This window comes from Callorhinus ursinus, unplaced genomic scaffold, assembly GCF_003265705.2.
Source record: "Callorhinus ursinus isolate GAN/ISIS: 27379988/994484 unplaced genomic scaffold, GSC_fseal_2.0 scaffold63, whole genome shotgun sequence".
Classification (NCBI taxonomy): Eukaryota; Metazoa; Chordata; class Mammalia; order Carnivora; family Otariidae; genus Callorhinus; species Callorhinus ursinus.
The window spans coordinates 4,265,014-4,282,363 of record NW_027397125.1 but is presented as its reverse complement, the minus strand read 5'-3'; the positions used below and the strand labels follow the sequence as shown (position 1 = coordinate 4,282,363).

Genomic DNA, 17,350 nt, shown 5'->3' with positions numbered 1-17,350 from the left:
AAAGCTTCTTAATGATTAGAAGCCTATGAGTACCTTTTAATTTTGTATTGCTCAAATTCCTTTAAAGGATAAAAAGTTTCCAAATTAGAAAGAGATGGGAAACAACCAGTGTTTATGTCAGATTTCTCAATAAAACTGTGTATTTGTAAACATTTAAGTGGCAATTTCCTCATTTTTGGCTTTGCTGGAGGGAAAGAACATAATACAAGCTTTCCTAGTAATGCATTTTAAATCAGCTTTCTTTAGAATAAAATTTCAGCTGAACTGAAATTTACCTGTCAGACCATTACAAAGACAAATATTTTTAAGGTTAAAAATCAGGAGTAACATTTATGATTGTAAAACTCAAAATGGTCACACACAAACACTGTATGTTCAAAACACACAACCTGTTAATCTTAATTGAACACAACTCATTAAATATTCTAATCACACTATTTCTCGAATTAAATCTTCACTGAAAGGCCTAATTTGGTGCAACACATTGACCAAAATATTTTAATTAAAAATATTCTGAGTTAGTCGCAGGCCTAATTACAGGAATAGAAATAGGGCCTATATTGTCAGGCAGGTCAGTAGAACTCAGTAGTAGGTTTTTCTCAAGTAAATTGACCGATCTAGGAATAATAGCGCAGCTGCTAAACTGCCAGTCTTGACATGTAAATCAATTTAAATGCAACAACTGCAGTAGCTACTTTGATAGTTATTAAATTGATACCTTGGAGATATGCTTAAAAAAAATAAGCAAAGGATTTATTATAGGCAACTTCTTTTTTCAGTAGAAAAATACTGGTTACAAATTCAAAATATATTTTATTAGCAAATCTGGAAAACCTAACATTTAGATCAACTTAGATTATTAATAATAATGGCAGATCAGAATAACCTGTGTTCAAAGCGAAAGACATTAATTAGTACTAAACTCTTAAAAGGCAATGTGTAGTGTACAAGAGTATACAGATTAAAATATGGCTGTGTAGTAGCTAGACCCAGACAAAATTTGATGTTAAATATTCTCCTTTTTAAATATGCATAGCAATTCTTGAACACTATAATATCAAGATAAAATAATATGATTTCATCAAAAACTATCATCCTGTCCTCAAAAGTGTGTTTCAATTTATCTTTGTATGAACTGACTCAGTTTAAATTAGAAATGGATTGGCAAAATGTTGCAGGATTACAACATTTGAATGAAGGCCAATGAGTGTTAAATCCTGAATTTATTCTAAATCTATATTCTACTCCAGATTTGTTCAGGGAGAAAGAGGTGAATATAAAAATCACTATTTCCAGCTAATTTGTCCCATGAAATAACTTATGAAAAGTGGTTATTAATAAAGGACTCTCAGGAAATGGTGACAATTCCCTAAGAGCATTAATAAGTATTAAATTTGTTTTAGATAAAAAATGTATTGGAAGAAAACATAACTAAACTCATAGCTATGAATCTCATCCCACATATTTTATCATCATCATTGTTGAAATGCCATGTATCTATTAATAGCTACTCGTTTCTACCCCACATACAAGTTGTATATAGTGTACAGCCAAATTCAAGACAGCAAAACCTCATGCACTGAACACATTAAACAGAACCAGATATTTACTAAGCTATGTCTGCCACTCTAAACAACAGTCTCCAAGGATTAAGCTTAGAATCAATGCTCTATTGATTTTACTATCAATGAACATTATGGCTCACACGACTGGCCATTTTAAGGGAAGATAGCTTCTATTATAGTTCACTTTTTTAGAATATATGCTGTTAAGAGATAAATCACTGCTTTCCTGAAACCCTGAAAAATAAAGATATTTCTTAAAATATACAGACTATAGTCATAGTTATTTAAGAAAAAATGTGTTGAAAACACATAAAATTTAAAACATCACTGTTTTGCTTTTTCTATATTTTAAAACATAACACTGTTAAAATGTTCTGTAATTCAGCTCATACAAACTGCTCTGAATAATCTGTTAAAACTAGATTAAGAATGTACACACATATCATTATGTTATAAAAAAATACAAAAGTAAATATGTGTGATGAAAATATCACTAATGCAAAAAATGATACGGAATTATAAAGGCTATTATCTTAGAAATTAAAACACTGATTAATCAATACCATATTCAACATATGATTTAATATAGGTTTGATTTTCTTAAAATGTACATGATAAACATAAAATAACGGTTACATAATCATTAGTGAGTTTCATTCTACAATCTCAATTTATCAAATATATTTAGCCTAATATAAACACTGGAAAGCAAATAAATCTAAGAATATTTAAATTACCAACAGAAAAAATTTTATGTAAATACAAAATATTCTCATATTTTGAAATATAAAACTATGAAACTAAAATAGAAAACATATCTATTATGAAAATAAATATTTAAATAATTCTAGAATTTGCCTAAATTGTGAATTTCCCATCATACAAAGTTTGAATTTTTAGTTTAAAACAATAACAACAATATCCATTTAGGTCACATTTTGAACCCAAGAGTAAAAATTAATTACACAAAGATCATAAACAGGAAACACATCTAAATTAATCGATCTTACTCTCCTTTAAAAATGTATATATATATATGCCAAAACTTGTGGTATAGAGCACTTTATATATTCCATATAACAGGTATCTTATATCTTCTAATTAGAGAAGGTACTAAGAGTTCTTATTCTCAGGTTAATGTTTATTTTTCTTCAAACACACCTATAATCAAATTTAGAATAATGAGGTAATGGATTTGTAAATAAAACATGATTTTATTTAGTAAACTAAAAAAAAAATTAAACTTTTACAAATATAGTACCATAAAATATACAAACCCTCCCCCCCAAATTTAAAGTTGCACAACTGGGTTAGCAAAATAATACTGGTTAAAAATTTATAATAGATTTTAAATAAAAGTAATATACTAATATTACTAAAGCACAATCTAGTGTATATATGTAATGACTAGTATCTACTTGGTACTTTTTTCAGCTAACACTTAGGGCACTTGTACAGAAATTTATGTCAGAATAAAACTGAGTTGTTGTTCCCCAAAATAAGCAAATTACCTGGGAGTTTAGAAAAGGCTGCTATACCTTCCATACGCTAACCAGACAAACTTGTTATTTTCATACTATAGTCTATGTTTTGGGGAGAAAAAAAAAGGCTTAGAAGTTCATTCACAATCTTACTCCTAGGAATCTATTCAAGAGAAATAAAGAAAAATATCTGTTCACACAAAGACTTGTATGTGAATATTCATAGCAGCATTGCTCATCATAGCCCAAAAGTGGAAACAACTTAAATGTCTATTACTTGGTGAACAGATAAACAAAAGTGGTATATGATATGGAATATTATTCAGCAATAAAAAAGAGTTAACTACTGGTATATGCTACAATATGGATGTGCCCCAAAAAGATTATCATAGAAAGAAGCCAGATGCAAAAGAGTACACTTTACATGATTTCATTAATAGGAGAGGCCCAGAAAAGAAATTTATAAACACAGAAAGGAGATCAGTGACTGCTTGGGTCTGGGATCAGAGTGGGGATTGCCTGCCAACCGGCTTGAGGGAATGTTTGGAGGTGACGGAAATGTTCTAAAACTGGACTGTGGTGTTTGCACGACTCTGTAAATTTATTAAAAATCATTGACTTGTACACTTAAAATAGCTGACTTCTACGGTATGCAAATTATACCTAAATAAGGCAGTTTAAAAATTGTTTGCCTTTTCCTTAAAAAGAAAAAAAGGTTATCCAGTTTATCTACTTCATTGCTATTCTCTTTCCTGCCAAAATTAAAGAATGCACTTGATTTCAGTGAAAACACAATTACTCATAAGGGAAATAGAGAAACATACAGGACAATTTTCCAAATTGCAAATTCCTGGGAGGTTACACATTTAAAAGTACTTATTTAATGAATATTTATAATAAATAATTGTGATACCAAAGAGCATTTTTTAATACCAGTATAAGACAATCTTCCTTTAGAAGATATAAATGACTACTGGGTTTTTCTTCCCAAAGGAATTAGAAACATTAGGTAATTGTCTAGAGAGGTGCATTTCTCCTATATGTTTAAATACACATAGGTCACCTGGCCTCAGGCGTAAGCTTTAGAGAAGTGATTCTCAGTTGATTAGTTAAGATTTTTGCCTCAAGGAAAACCAGTTACCAAAGAGTTACTTGTGCCTCAAGGGGTATAAATACTACAGCTGTTTGTGTAACTGTCAGATCCATTTTTTTTCTACTAACACTGTAAAAAAATTGCAAAGGGAATGAATCCTAAAAAGAAAATGTTAGAAACATTTATGTTAATGAAGAAACATTTTATACAGAAGAAGTGATTTGTTCTGTAAAGATATAAATGATTTTTCAGGAACTGAAAGAAATTGTTACAAAGTTTACTGACTTTTAAGATAACAACAAACAAAAAGACAAAATCTGATGCCAAAGACATAGGGAGACTAAATAAAGCTATCTTTACAGACACATTCTTGATGTGTGAAATAAAACTAGGGGCTCAGTGAGAGAAACCAACTAGAAAATATGCACAGAATGACCAACACTTCTTTCAACACACTTCTAGGACTCTTTCAACACTATGGATTATCTCAAACCAGAGGAATGTCTGCTATGGTATCTGGACCAATGCCAGCCCTTGTTATAAAGCAAAGAACACTTACAGAGAATATCTTGAGTCCTTGCTTTGCAATCTGACTAACTGAGATATTCAAATTAAAGAGTTAAGATAAGAAGAGTAGTAGCTAACATTTTAGGATATAGAATAATTCCAGATAATATATCTGAAGAATTTTTTTTTTAAAGAAAAACTAGTCTGTACTAGTCTAGAATAGAAAATATCAGTCTGTATCACACACTAAAAAGTGTTTTGGGAAATTTTTGCTTCAAGTGTGTGTATGTGTACGTGTGTTCTGAGGCATCATGCGAAATATGCTTTTTTCCCCCTAAATATACTTCTTACTGTGGGACTGACTCAAGAAACTTTCTAGCCCAACGCAATAGTGTCTACACATTCCACACATTCTAAAGGAGTAGAAGAAAGGGGCCTTTCTGCAATCTCCTCTTAAGTCACTGGCACTATAAACTACGTATAAATATATTACTACTCTTCTGAAAGGGGCACAGAGAAGTCTCGAAGTGAGGGGGCTGCCTCCACTCCAAAGTTTAACTTAAATGCAGAATCACCAGAGCAGAGTAAGGGAAAGGAAGGAGGCAAAAGAAATAGGAAAAAGAAACAAATATTTTTCTTCCACACCTATTTTCTACAGACTTATACAAGTCTGTTCTCTCACAAATATCAGGGTTTATTCTGAGAGTGAGGAAACATCAAGAAATTGTGATGACGTGAGTATCACTAACAGCCTAATTCCAAAACATTTAAGGAATAGGGGAAAAAAGAAAAAGACCACCAAGCACAGATAGGAGCTATTACTGATATGTCAAAAATGATTGGGCATTTGTTTGAAGTCAAATGGTATGTGTATTTCCCGGAGCATAGACACTCATGTTAAATCATATCTAATGGAGCTATGACTTGGTAACATTATGACTCATGATCCTAAAGCGTATAAGTACTGAATCAACCTAGTGAATATTTTCAATAGACATTAACTCTGCTCTAAACATAGGAAGGAACAAAAATAAAATACTAACTTATAATAAATGTCTAGTGAGACAATTCCTTCCTTTACAAATTGAGATACCAAACTGTAACATCTTAATTCAAAAGCAGAAATGAACACTCACCTTTGCCTTCGTTCATCATCCTTTAAAACTTCATAAATGGCCACCAACTAAAATAAAAGCATTACTTTAAAATAAAAATACTCTCAGCTGTAAGAAATCACTTAGGAAGGTGAACACACTATAATGCACAAAGAGAAACCCTATGTGCTCATATATACAATGAACAGATACAATCTTAATTATATGTAACATTTTATATTTTTAGTAGAACCTTAAGAGATTATAAAATGCTTGATACCAAAATAAATCTTTGTGAGAGATGCAAAAGTAATAATTATGTTAAAATGTGCTTTTAAAAAGCAAAAGCTGTAATTCAGACAAGGAAATTATGACAATTATGACCCTCCAAGAACCTAGAGATTCTAATATAAAAAATGGTGATATTCTGTAAAAATTGAGTGAACATGACATTCTATTTCTCAACTACAACCTCATTTTCAAACAAAAATATTCTACATATAAGTTACTATTTTTATTAGAAAACATTAATTTATAAATTTGTTGCAAAATATATATAACAACAGCACACATCACTTACTTGTCTAAACTGAGTTTCTGCATTTTCATCTTTATTCTTGTCTGGATGCAAAGTTAGTGAAAGCTTACGATATGCTTTTCTAATGTCTGCAGATGAAGCATCCTGGAGGTGGTAGGGGGAGGGGAAAAACACAAAGCAAACGTTGTCAGAAAAAGAAATTCCCAGAACCTTGTTAAGATCTGAGAAGACAGCCAACCAAGTGCAGGACCCCAGGCAATGTAATTTGAGCAATCAGTCTAACAACCAGGCTATGCAACTAGCCTGACCCACATGACTGAACAATTATTCAATCTAATTTGGCTCTCCTCTTAACTTTTCATTACCATACAGTCATTTAAAGAAGACAGTATTTGGCAAAACTTTTCAAACACTTGCCTTCCTAAAATTAACCAATAAATCTTTTTCAGTAATTAAGAGATCAAAAAGAAACAAATTAAAAATTAATACATCCATGTGCCTTCAAAGAAGGTCTTTATTTATTTGAGAATCTTAAAGCCAATTTCTGAATCCCAGGCTTACCATATGTGGTTTCTTCATTGTTATTTATATTGAATTTACCATTGAGCCACAACCTATGGAATCTCAATTTCCTATGTCAAAAGTATGCCTATTTGAAGGCTGTTACATTTGCATTTATCCAAAATAACTGTAATTAGAAGTAGTGGTATATATTGTACTTAACATTTTTTTAGTACTTCCAAGGGTGTTTTCAGTGGTGTCCAGTTTCCACAGTCTAGTTTGTAGAAATAAATTTGCCCACTATTATTAATATAGTTTAAACAGATTTAAAAAGTCATAATAGTTCAGTAAGAGTATGTTGGATTAAGCAGATGTTAAAATTACATTCTATATAATCCTGTGTGTACAGATAAACTCAGAAAACATGGTTTTACATGGCCAGCATAAAACACATAATGATAACAAAGAACACGATGTAAAATTGGGTTTAAAACTTCATCTCCACTGAGTTTAAAAATTATTCCAATAACTAGCATGGTCATAGTGGTAATGATAATGATAATGACAAAATGATAATAAAATTGTTTATTAAATTGTATTTTGTTTTATAGCTGAAAATTTGTTCAGCTAACTCCTAAAACTACTTTATTGAAAAAGTTCAAATGACTAAAAAACCAAACCAAAACAAAACAGAAGAAAAATCTGTGTCCCTGGGATTAAATAGTTGTTAAAGAAATAGAGCTGGAGAGAAGCAAAATGAGACTGTAATTTGTCTGTCAAGCTTTTCTTTATGAACCGTTATTTTCATTATCAATTTTCTGGGGCATACTCCTCCAGGGTGTCACTCTAGTTAAAAATGTCAACTTAGGTGTGAATATTTTTGTGACTTACAGAGGACTGAGAAGATATAAAGTTAGCAGAGTAAATTTTGCAGATAATACAGTTAATATTTTCATTCTAATTTGCTAAATAGAATTGATGTATTCCCTATACTTAATAGGTAACATGAAGTAGAAAAGGATGATTATTTACTGAAAATTTGTGATGGAGATTTTGTTGAGCGAAGAGGTCAAGTGTCAAATGAATAACTGTTCTCTAATTGGGACTTTAATTTTGGATTTTATTAAATTAGGACTATATCATAGAAAAATTCCCAAAGTAGATTTCTTACAAAATAAAGCTTACGTGTTTTCTTGTGTTACAAAATTAATGCATGCTCATTATGGAACACCTATGACTTACTTAAAAATAAAAATAACTTATAGTCACCTCAGGCATTTCCCTCCTTCCAGTCTTGCCATGTTGATTCTAATTCTCTGTTTTTCTGCCACAATATGTGCCCTAAATATAAATGTAGCCAGATGGCTCTCCTATTTCAAACCCTTCAGTAACTCCCAAGTGCCTTCATCATCTGTCTTTTCCAATCTTTTTAGCTTTATCTCCCACTATCTTGGCCCATCCTCCTGGTCCCCCAGATCATTACACATTAGGATGCTGTTCCCCAACCTCATGTTTTTGTTTTGCACCCAGCTGTAGATACAGACAATTCTCTCCTGACTAGAGAATGAGCGTCTTGGCCTACACACAGATATTGCCTGACTTTTTCCTCTTGAGAATCTGCCCAGGACGGTTATTTCATCAATTAGCTCCACCCTAAGTAGACAGAACTGAAAAACTTGAGGATTCCCCTATCTAAAAGACATGCTCTAGATAAGCTTCACCTCGAAGTAGCTTATGTAGTTAATTTTAGTAAATTATTCAAAGAATCTTATTTCATCCTTATAACAAAGGTATGAGGTAACTACAGTTGTTATTAGGCCCATTTTCTGATAAGATAAGTGAGGCAGAGAGAGGTTAAGTAACTTGCTCAAGTTCATGCTGTTGGTAAATAGATGAAAATAGAATTCAAACCCCAAAAGTGTTTTATCAGAATCAGAGATCCCTATGTTCACTCTTTAGATTCAGTTAGTAGATTTGGATTGAGTCACTTCACAAGAGGCAGTGGGAAGGCAGTGAGAACAATTGTTACAATCATACTGATCTGACAAACCATATGGAAAACATCCACATAACTACAATATGAATGTTCAACTGCAATTTTAAAGATAAAGATGCTGATATGTGTTAACTTGTCTAACATTTCACATCATCTTTCTACGAGAGACCTGAATATTAAAACATTTACCTCCCATACTCACTAGATTAGCCTTTTATCTCTCTTGCATGCAAAGAAAATTTTTGGATAGGGCTATCAGTGAATTGGCTATCTTTAACACTTTTGACATCAGATCTGCAGGGTTCAATTGCCAGAATTCTTTTCCTTCTACATGTGATATAGTTCCTTGGCAACTTGGACATGAATTATCTTAATTGGATGACCTCTGTAAAGAAGATATATATGGTCATTCTAAACCAACCAACAAACAAACAACAAAAGCCAGCCCCCTCAAAAAACCCCAACTATGAAAGTAATATGTTTGTCAAAATTAAATGCAATGGACATCAGCAAAAATAGAGTACGGAACTGTCCCTTCACAGAAACAAGCAAATATTCTGGCAAAAACAGTCAGAATCAACCCAATCTGAAGTATGCAAACTACTCAAACCAGGCAATTACTTAATCAGGGAAAAGGTAGCTGATTCTCAGAGTCTTGAAGACACTAATCTGAGTTCTTGGTGTGGGTTCCTAGTGGAGAAGGAAGCAAAACAGACTTGATTCTCAACTGTGGTTGTTCGTTTTGGTCTGTTGGTTCCCTGATGGATTGTGTAAAGGGCTTACCTTTATTTTACCTAACTCAGTACTCTCTCAAGTCAGAGAGGTAATTAATTATCTAGGACATTTGTTAAAAACATTTAAAGGCAAATTTACTAGCCAGTGCCAAAATGGGGCAAGGGATAGCCGTTGGGTCATACAATAGAAACATCAAAGAGCTTGGGAGAAAAGACTAGTGAGATGCTTTGGGGAATATGGGCTTTGAAAAGCTCCCATATATTCCTTGGAAACCAGAAGACCATGTGCATGCCCAAGGTGGAGTACATCCTCAGAAAGATGTCCAAAGGCCCTAAATTCTCACTTCTGACTGATCTTTAGCCTGGACACAGCAGAAAGTGAAGGCTAAGGGAGAGTTGTAAACCTAGCTGAGTGTAGAAATCATGCCCCAATATATACACAGAACCCACTGGCAAAGACTGAGTTTTTTTCCCCCTAATGGTTCCAAGCCTTTAAGGAAATCTATTGAATCATTAGCTGACCACTAAGCAAATCAAAGAGAGATGTCAGTGGCTACACACAACAAAGAATACACACATTACAAAATTAGTTAAAAAAAGTCATTAGACAAATAAAAACCACAAGCAGCAAAAGCCAAAAACAAAAAAACAAAAACAAAAACAGCACGCACACACACACACACACACACACACACACACACACACACAAAACCACACACAAAAGAAACAACCAAACAACAAACAAACAAACAAACAAACCCCTAGTGGGGTGGGAGAATCTGATTACATGATATACCCAAAATGTCTAGTATTCATTAAAAATTATGAAGCATGCAAAGAAACAAGAAAGTATGAAGAAAAAAAAGAAATTAATAGAAATTGTCCTTGAGGAATTGAACCTACTGGACAAAGACTCTAACTATTTAAAATATGCTCAAGAGCATATACAAAGAACTAAAGTATGAGAGTAACGTCTCACCACATTGAGAATATCAATAAAGAGACAGAAATTTTAAAAAGGAACCAAAAAGAAATTCTGGACTTGAAAAATACAATAGCAAAATAAAAATTCACTAGAGGGGCTCAAAAGCAGAGCTGAGCAGAAGAAAGAATCTATGAACTTGAAGATAGGTCAAATTGAGATTACCCGATATGAGGAAAAGAAGAATGAAAAAAGATGAACAGTGCCTAAGAGACCTGTGCAACACCATAAAGAGTTCCACCCTACATAAAATGAAAGTCCTAGAGGGAGAAGGGGTAGAAAAAAAAATATTTGAAGATAAAAATGCCTGAAGACAGCCAAAATTTGATGAAAGACATAAATATATGCATCCAAGAATCTCAACAATCCCAAGTAGGATCAATTCAAAGATAGCCATACCTCAAAACATAATAATCAAATTATTGAAAGTCAAAGACCAAGAGAGAGAATCTTGAAAGCAGCAAGAGAAGTAACTCATGACATACAGGGGATTCTCAATATTATTAACAGCTAATTTCTCATCAGAAACCATGGAGTCCAGAAGATAGGGGAATGACATATTTAAAGTGCTAAGAAAAACTTTTATCCATGAATTATATATCTAGCAAAATTATCCCTCAAAAATGAAAGAGACATGAAGATATTCCAATTAAACAAAAACTGGATTCACTGCTACGAGATTTGCTCAGAAGAAATGCTGCAGGGAGTTCTTCAGGCTGAAAAGAAAGAAATACTAGACAGTAGCTCAAATCTATATGAAGAAATAAACACTAATAAAGATAATATGTAAATACAAACGTCAACATTTGTGTATTTGGGGGTAGTAATTAAATTTTTTCTATATAATTTAAAGGACAACTATAAAGCAATAATTATAAATCAGTGTCAAATAAAACAATAACATAAATCTATGTCTATGGGCATACATGCATAAAGATGTAATCTGTGACAATAACTACATAAGGAATAGGAACAGGCTTTGTAGGAGCAAATTTTTTATATGATTTAAACTAAATAGGTATTAATTCTAACTAGATTGCTATCAATTAATGTGTTAATTGAAATCTCCAAGGCAAACACAAAGAAAATAAAGATCCATAGTAAAAGAAACAAAAAATGGATCAAATGGTACAGTAGAAAAAAAGATCTAACACAAAAACAGGCAGTAAAGGATAACTGAGGTAAAGAGAACATATAAAACAAACAGAAAACAAACAGCAAAGTGGCAAAAGTAAGTCTTTCCTTATCAGCAATTACTTTAAATGTAAGGATTGGGGCACCAGGGTGGCTCAGTCGGTTAAGCTGCTGAATCTTGATTTCTGCTCAGGTCATGATCTTAGGGTGATGAGATCGAGCCTTGTGTTAGGCTCCAGGCTCAGTGCAGAGTCTGCTTGTTCCTCTCTCTCTTCCTCTGCCCCTCCCCTCCTCATGCACACATGCTCTCTCTCTCAAATGAATAAATAAAATCTTTAAAAAATGGATTAAACTCTCCAAGTAAGAGACAGAAACTGGCAAATGGATTATAAACAAACGTGCTCCAACTATATGGTATCTACAAGAGACTCATTTTAGAACCAAAGTGATTGAAAGTGTGTAGGTGGAAAATAATACTAAATGTAAACAGTAACCAAAAGAGAGCTAGGATAGCTATATTAATACCAGCAAAATGGATTTTAAGACAAAAATTGTTACAAGAGACAAAAAAGAACATTACATAATAACAAAAAGGTGAATGCATCAAGGAGATATAACAATTATAAACATATATGCATCTAACAACAAAACCCCAAAATATATAAAGTGAAGACTTAACAGAATTAAAGGGAAAAACAGGTCATTTGTACAGGAATATTATAATATATATATATATATACAGTAATACTGGAAATTTCAACACCCCAGTTTCAATAATGTCTACAGAAATTTGACAGAACATTAGCAAGTAAACAGAAGACTTGAACAACTATAAAGCAACTGGACGAATGTAACAGATAACCACAAAACATTCCACCCAACAACAGCAGAATACACACAGAACATTCTCCAGAATGGGCCAGATTTTAGGACACAATGTAAGCTGAAACAAATTTTTTTTAAAAGATTTTATTTATTTATTTGACAGACACAGAGGTAGCGATAGCAGGAACACAAGCAGAGGGAGTGGGAGAGGGAGAAGCAGGCTTCCTGCCGAGCAGGGAGCCTGATGTGGGACTTGATCCCAGGATCCTGAGACCACGACCTCAGCTGAAGGCAGACGCTTAATGAATGAGCCACCCAGATGCCCTGAAACAAATTTTAAAATACTGAAATCATACCAGGTATATTCTCCAAATACAATGGAATTAAATTAGAAATTAACGGCAGAAGGAAATTTGGAAAATTCACAAATATGTGGAAATAACACATTCATGAACAACCACTGGGTCAAAAAATAAAAAATAAATTAGAAAATACTTAGATATGAATGAAAAGTGCTATTATGTTATCTCCCTATAAGATAACTGTGTACATGTTAGAAGAACATAGTAACAGGCCAGAAAACTGTGCTCCTGAAGAATAAAACTGAAAAGCTCTGGAGAATTTTTTTTCCAGTGATGTTTAGATTAAGACTGAAACAGGAAAGGTCATTAATTTCAGGATCATATAATTTCCTTTTGGATTTATGCATTCTGTGAAGTTTTAATGCATTAATGTAAATAATTAATTATAACTATTTTTCTAACTTGACTAAGGATTAAGCAAGAACTAAATTAAATAATGATATTCAATTCTGTATAAAGTAAAAAAGAAATCACTATAAAAATTAGAAAGTACTTTGAAATAAATGAAAACAAAAATACAACATAGAAAACTTAGGATGCAGTAAAAGCAGTGCTCAGAAGGAATTTTACAACTATAACTAATGATAAAAAAAATCTCAAACTAACCTTCCACCTTAAGAAAACAAGAAAAAGAACAGTGAAGTAAACCCAAAGCAAATAGAAGAAGTAATAAAGATTAGAGCAGAGATAAGTGAAATAGAGAACAGAACAACAGAGAGACTCCATAAAACCAAAAGCTGGTTCTCTGAAAATGTCAACAAAATTGATAAACCTATCCTAGAGTGAGAGTGAGACAGGGGTTTCAAGTTGCTAAAATCAGGAATAAAAGTGGATACATCAATCTTACAGAAATAAAAACAATTCTAAGAAAATATTATGCATAATTGTTTGCCAAGCAATTAGAAAACTCAAATGAATAGACAAATTCCTAGAAACACAAAAATTGGCTCATGAAGAAATAGAAAAACTAGATAAACTTATAACAGTAAAGAAATTGGGGCGCCTGGGTGGCTCAGTCATTAAGCATTTGCCTTCGGCTCAGGTCATGATCCCAGGGTCCTGGGATTGAGCCCAGCATTGGGCTCCCTGCTCCGTGGGAAGCCTGCTTCTCCCTCTCCCACTCCCCCTGCTTGTGTTCCCTCTCTCGCTGTGTCTCTCTCTATCAAATAAATAAACTCTTAAAAAAAAATAACAGTAAAGAAATTGATCAATTAAAAAAAACCCAAATCCAAAAAACTCAACATCCAACAAAGTCCCAAACCTCAAAACTTGATGACTTAACTAGTGAAATCTAGTAAAGAGTTAAAGAAATTACTAGTTCTCTATAAACTCTTCCAAAAATTAGAAGGAATGCTTCCTAACTCTTTGATACCAAAAGCCAGACAAATACCACAAAGAAAACTATAGACCAATATCCGTTATGAATATTGATACAAAATTCCTCAACAAACTTCTAGTAATCCAAATTCACCAGCACATAAAAAGGATTATATACCATGAATGCGAGGGTGGGTCAATGTATGAAAATTAGTATTATATATCAAATCAATAAAATTAAGGCCAAAAATCACATAATCATCTCAATTGATGGAAAAAGGATATGGTAAAATACAACACTGTTTGATCACAAAACACTAACTAGGATTAGAAGGGAACTTTCTCAAGTTGATAAAGGGCATCTATGAAAAACCTATAGCTGACCTCATACTTAATGGTGAAAGTCTGAAAGTTTTCCCTCAAGCTCAGTAATAAGAGGGATGTCTGCTCTTACCACTTTTGGACCGGAAGTCCTAGCCTGAGCAACTAGTCAAGAAAAAGAAATAAAAAACATCTAAATTGGAATGGAAGAATTAATACCATCTCCATTCACAGATGACATGATTCTATACACAGAAAATCCTAAAGCACCGGGCACCTGGCTGGCTCAGTTGGAAGAGCATGTGACTCTTTATCTCGGGGTTGTGAGTTTGAGCCCCACATTGGGTGTAGATATTACTTAAAAATAAAATCTTAAAAAAAGAAAATCCTAAAGCATCACAGAACAAGTATCAGAGCTAATAAATAAATTCAACAAGTTGTAGGACACCAGATCAACATATAAAAATCAGTTGTATTTCCATATGCTAGCAATAAGAAAATCTGAAAAGACAAATCTTTTATGATAGCATCAAAAAGAATAAAATACTCAGGAATAAGTTTAACAAAAGTGTAACACTTGTACACTGTGAATTATAAAACATTGCTGAAAGAAATGAAAGATCTAAATAAATGGAGGGAAATTCATTTCATGGATGGGAAGACTTAATATTGTTGAGATGGCAATACTTTCCAAGTTGATCTACAGATTCAATGAAATCCCTATGAAAATCCTACCTGGCATTTTGCAAAAATTCATAGGGAAATGCCAGAGACTCAGAATAGCTACAACACCTTGAAAACAAACAACAAAATTGGAGAACACAGAGTCTTGATTTCAAAATTTCCTATAAAGTTACAGTCATTAAAATAGTGTGGTCTTGGCATAAGTATAGATGTATAGCTCAATAAAAGAATTCAGAGTCCAGAAATAAACTTATCCATCTATGGTCAACTGATTTTCAACAAGGATGCCAAGATCATTCAATAGGGAGAGAATAGTTTTTTCAACAAATGATGCTGAGACAACTGGATATCCACATGCAAAAGATTTAAGTTGTACCCTACCTCACACTACAAACACAAATTAACTGGAATAGAATCAGGGCTCTAAATGTAAGAGCTAAAATGATAAGACTCTTAGAAGAAAACATAGAGGTCAAACTATATGACCTTGGATTTTACAATGGACTCTTAGCTATGACATCAAAAGAACGGGAAACAAAAGATAAAATAGAGAACTACACTTCATCAAAATTTAAAACTTCGCAGCCACTGGGCAAATGTTTGGTGGTTCCTTAAAAAAAATAAACATAGAGTTACCATATGACCAAGTAATTACACTCCTAGACATTTATTGAAAAGACTGAAAACAGGTGTTTAGTCAAAAACTTGTACACAAATGTTCATAGCAGTATTATTCACAATAGCCAAAAAGTGAAAACAACCGAAATGTCCACCAATTATGCATGGATAGACAAAATGTGGCATAGGTCTATATATGCAATTGAATATAATTCAGACATAAAAAGGAATAAGGTACTGATATATGTCACAATACAAATAAGCCTTGAGAACACTATGCTAAGTGAAAAGAGCTAGACACAAAAGCCATATTATATGATTCCATTTTAACTGTACATTTGTACTTTATAGACAAATCCATTGAGAAAACACAAATTAGTAGTTCCCACAGACTGGGGAGAAGGAGGAATGAGGGAGTGACTACTTAATGTACACAGAGTTTCTGTCGGGGTGATGAAAATATTCTGGAAAATGATGACTGCACAACACTGTGAATATCCTGGAAATCACTGAATTATACACTTTAAAATGGTGAATTTTGTTTCATGAATTTTATCTTACTTTTAAAAAATTGAAAGAATGTATTAATACCTTTATTGCATGCTATGTACTAGGCACTATTCTAGCCACCATATATATTATTAATTGCCTTATTTCCTACAACCTTTTGTGATAAGTGTAACTATTATCTCTATTTTAATGAGGACACTGGGGCTCAAACTGAGGCTGAGTAATCTGCCCAATGTTACACAGGTAGCATGGCAAAAATTTCCTGCAAGAAATTTGGTCTCACTTCTCATGCTATCTCTTTTAAAGACTATTTTATGCATATCCTATGGCCACTCCTTGGTTATCTTTTAATGTAAGATATGCTATATACCTCAAAATGGAGTCAGCTATCTCTGGGAATCTGAAAAGCAGATCTGATACAGCTCAACCAGAGATGTATACAATTTATGGGTTGCTCCCTGTGAATGGCTCTTCTAGAGACAGATATACTAATGTAAAAGAAAAAGTTCTCATCTAATTTACTTATGTATAAACCTGGTAAGGCTAGCTGTTAGACTGCGGCGGGGGGGGGGTTGTGTGCATGCCTGGGTGGTTCAGTTGGTTAAGCATCTGTCTTTGGCTCAGGTCATGATCCCAGAGTCCTGGGATCTAGCCCCACATTGGGCTCCCTGCTCAGCGGGGAGGCTGCTTCTCCCTCTCCCCCTTCCTCTGCCTGCCATTCCCTTGTTTGCATGTGCTCTTTCTCTCTCTGTCAAATAAATAAATAAGATCTTTAAAAAAAAGTGGGGGGCTAGCTATTAGATTGAGGCAGATCTCAGAGAAATTTTACTTATATTTTAGAACATATTAGAGTTAAACCCCTTTCCACTTATTACAATGTTTATGATGGAGATGGGTTTGAACATAACGAAGCCACTTACTGGCTTGTGATTCTGGACAAATTACCTGCTCTCTCTAATATCAATTTTTCACCTGTAAAATGGGGATGATAATGCTACAACACCTAAAATACTGCTGTGATGTTTAAATGAGATGTATATGAATGATGTGATTATAGTATGTGGTAGTAGTGATGAGTAAATGAAAAT

At 33.1% G+C, this 17,350-nt stretch overlaps 1 protein-coding gene across 2 annotated transcripts in view; it reads right to left on the bottom strand.

Moving 5' to 3' along the window:
• DNAJC1 (DnaJ heat shock protein family (Hsp40) member C1) overlaps positions 1–17,350 on the bottom strand; it is a 222,870-nt gene that overhangs the window by 148,310 nt on the left and 57,210 nt on the right. For both annotated transcript variants that reach the window (XM_025891920.2, XM_025891921.2), the window contains exons 2-3: positions 6,321–6,422; positions 5,783–5,829 (exon numbers count right to left, since the gene is read on the bottom strand). In XM_025891920.2, the coding sequence (XP_025747705.1) occupies positions 5,783–5,829; positions 6,321–6,422 (149 nt within the window). The remainder of the gene's footprint in view (positions 1–5,782; positions 5,830–6,320; positions 6,423–17,350) is intronic.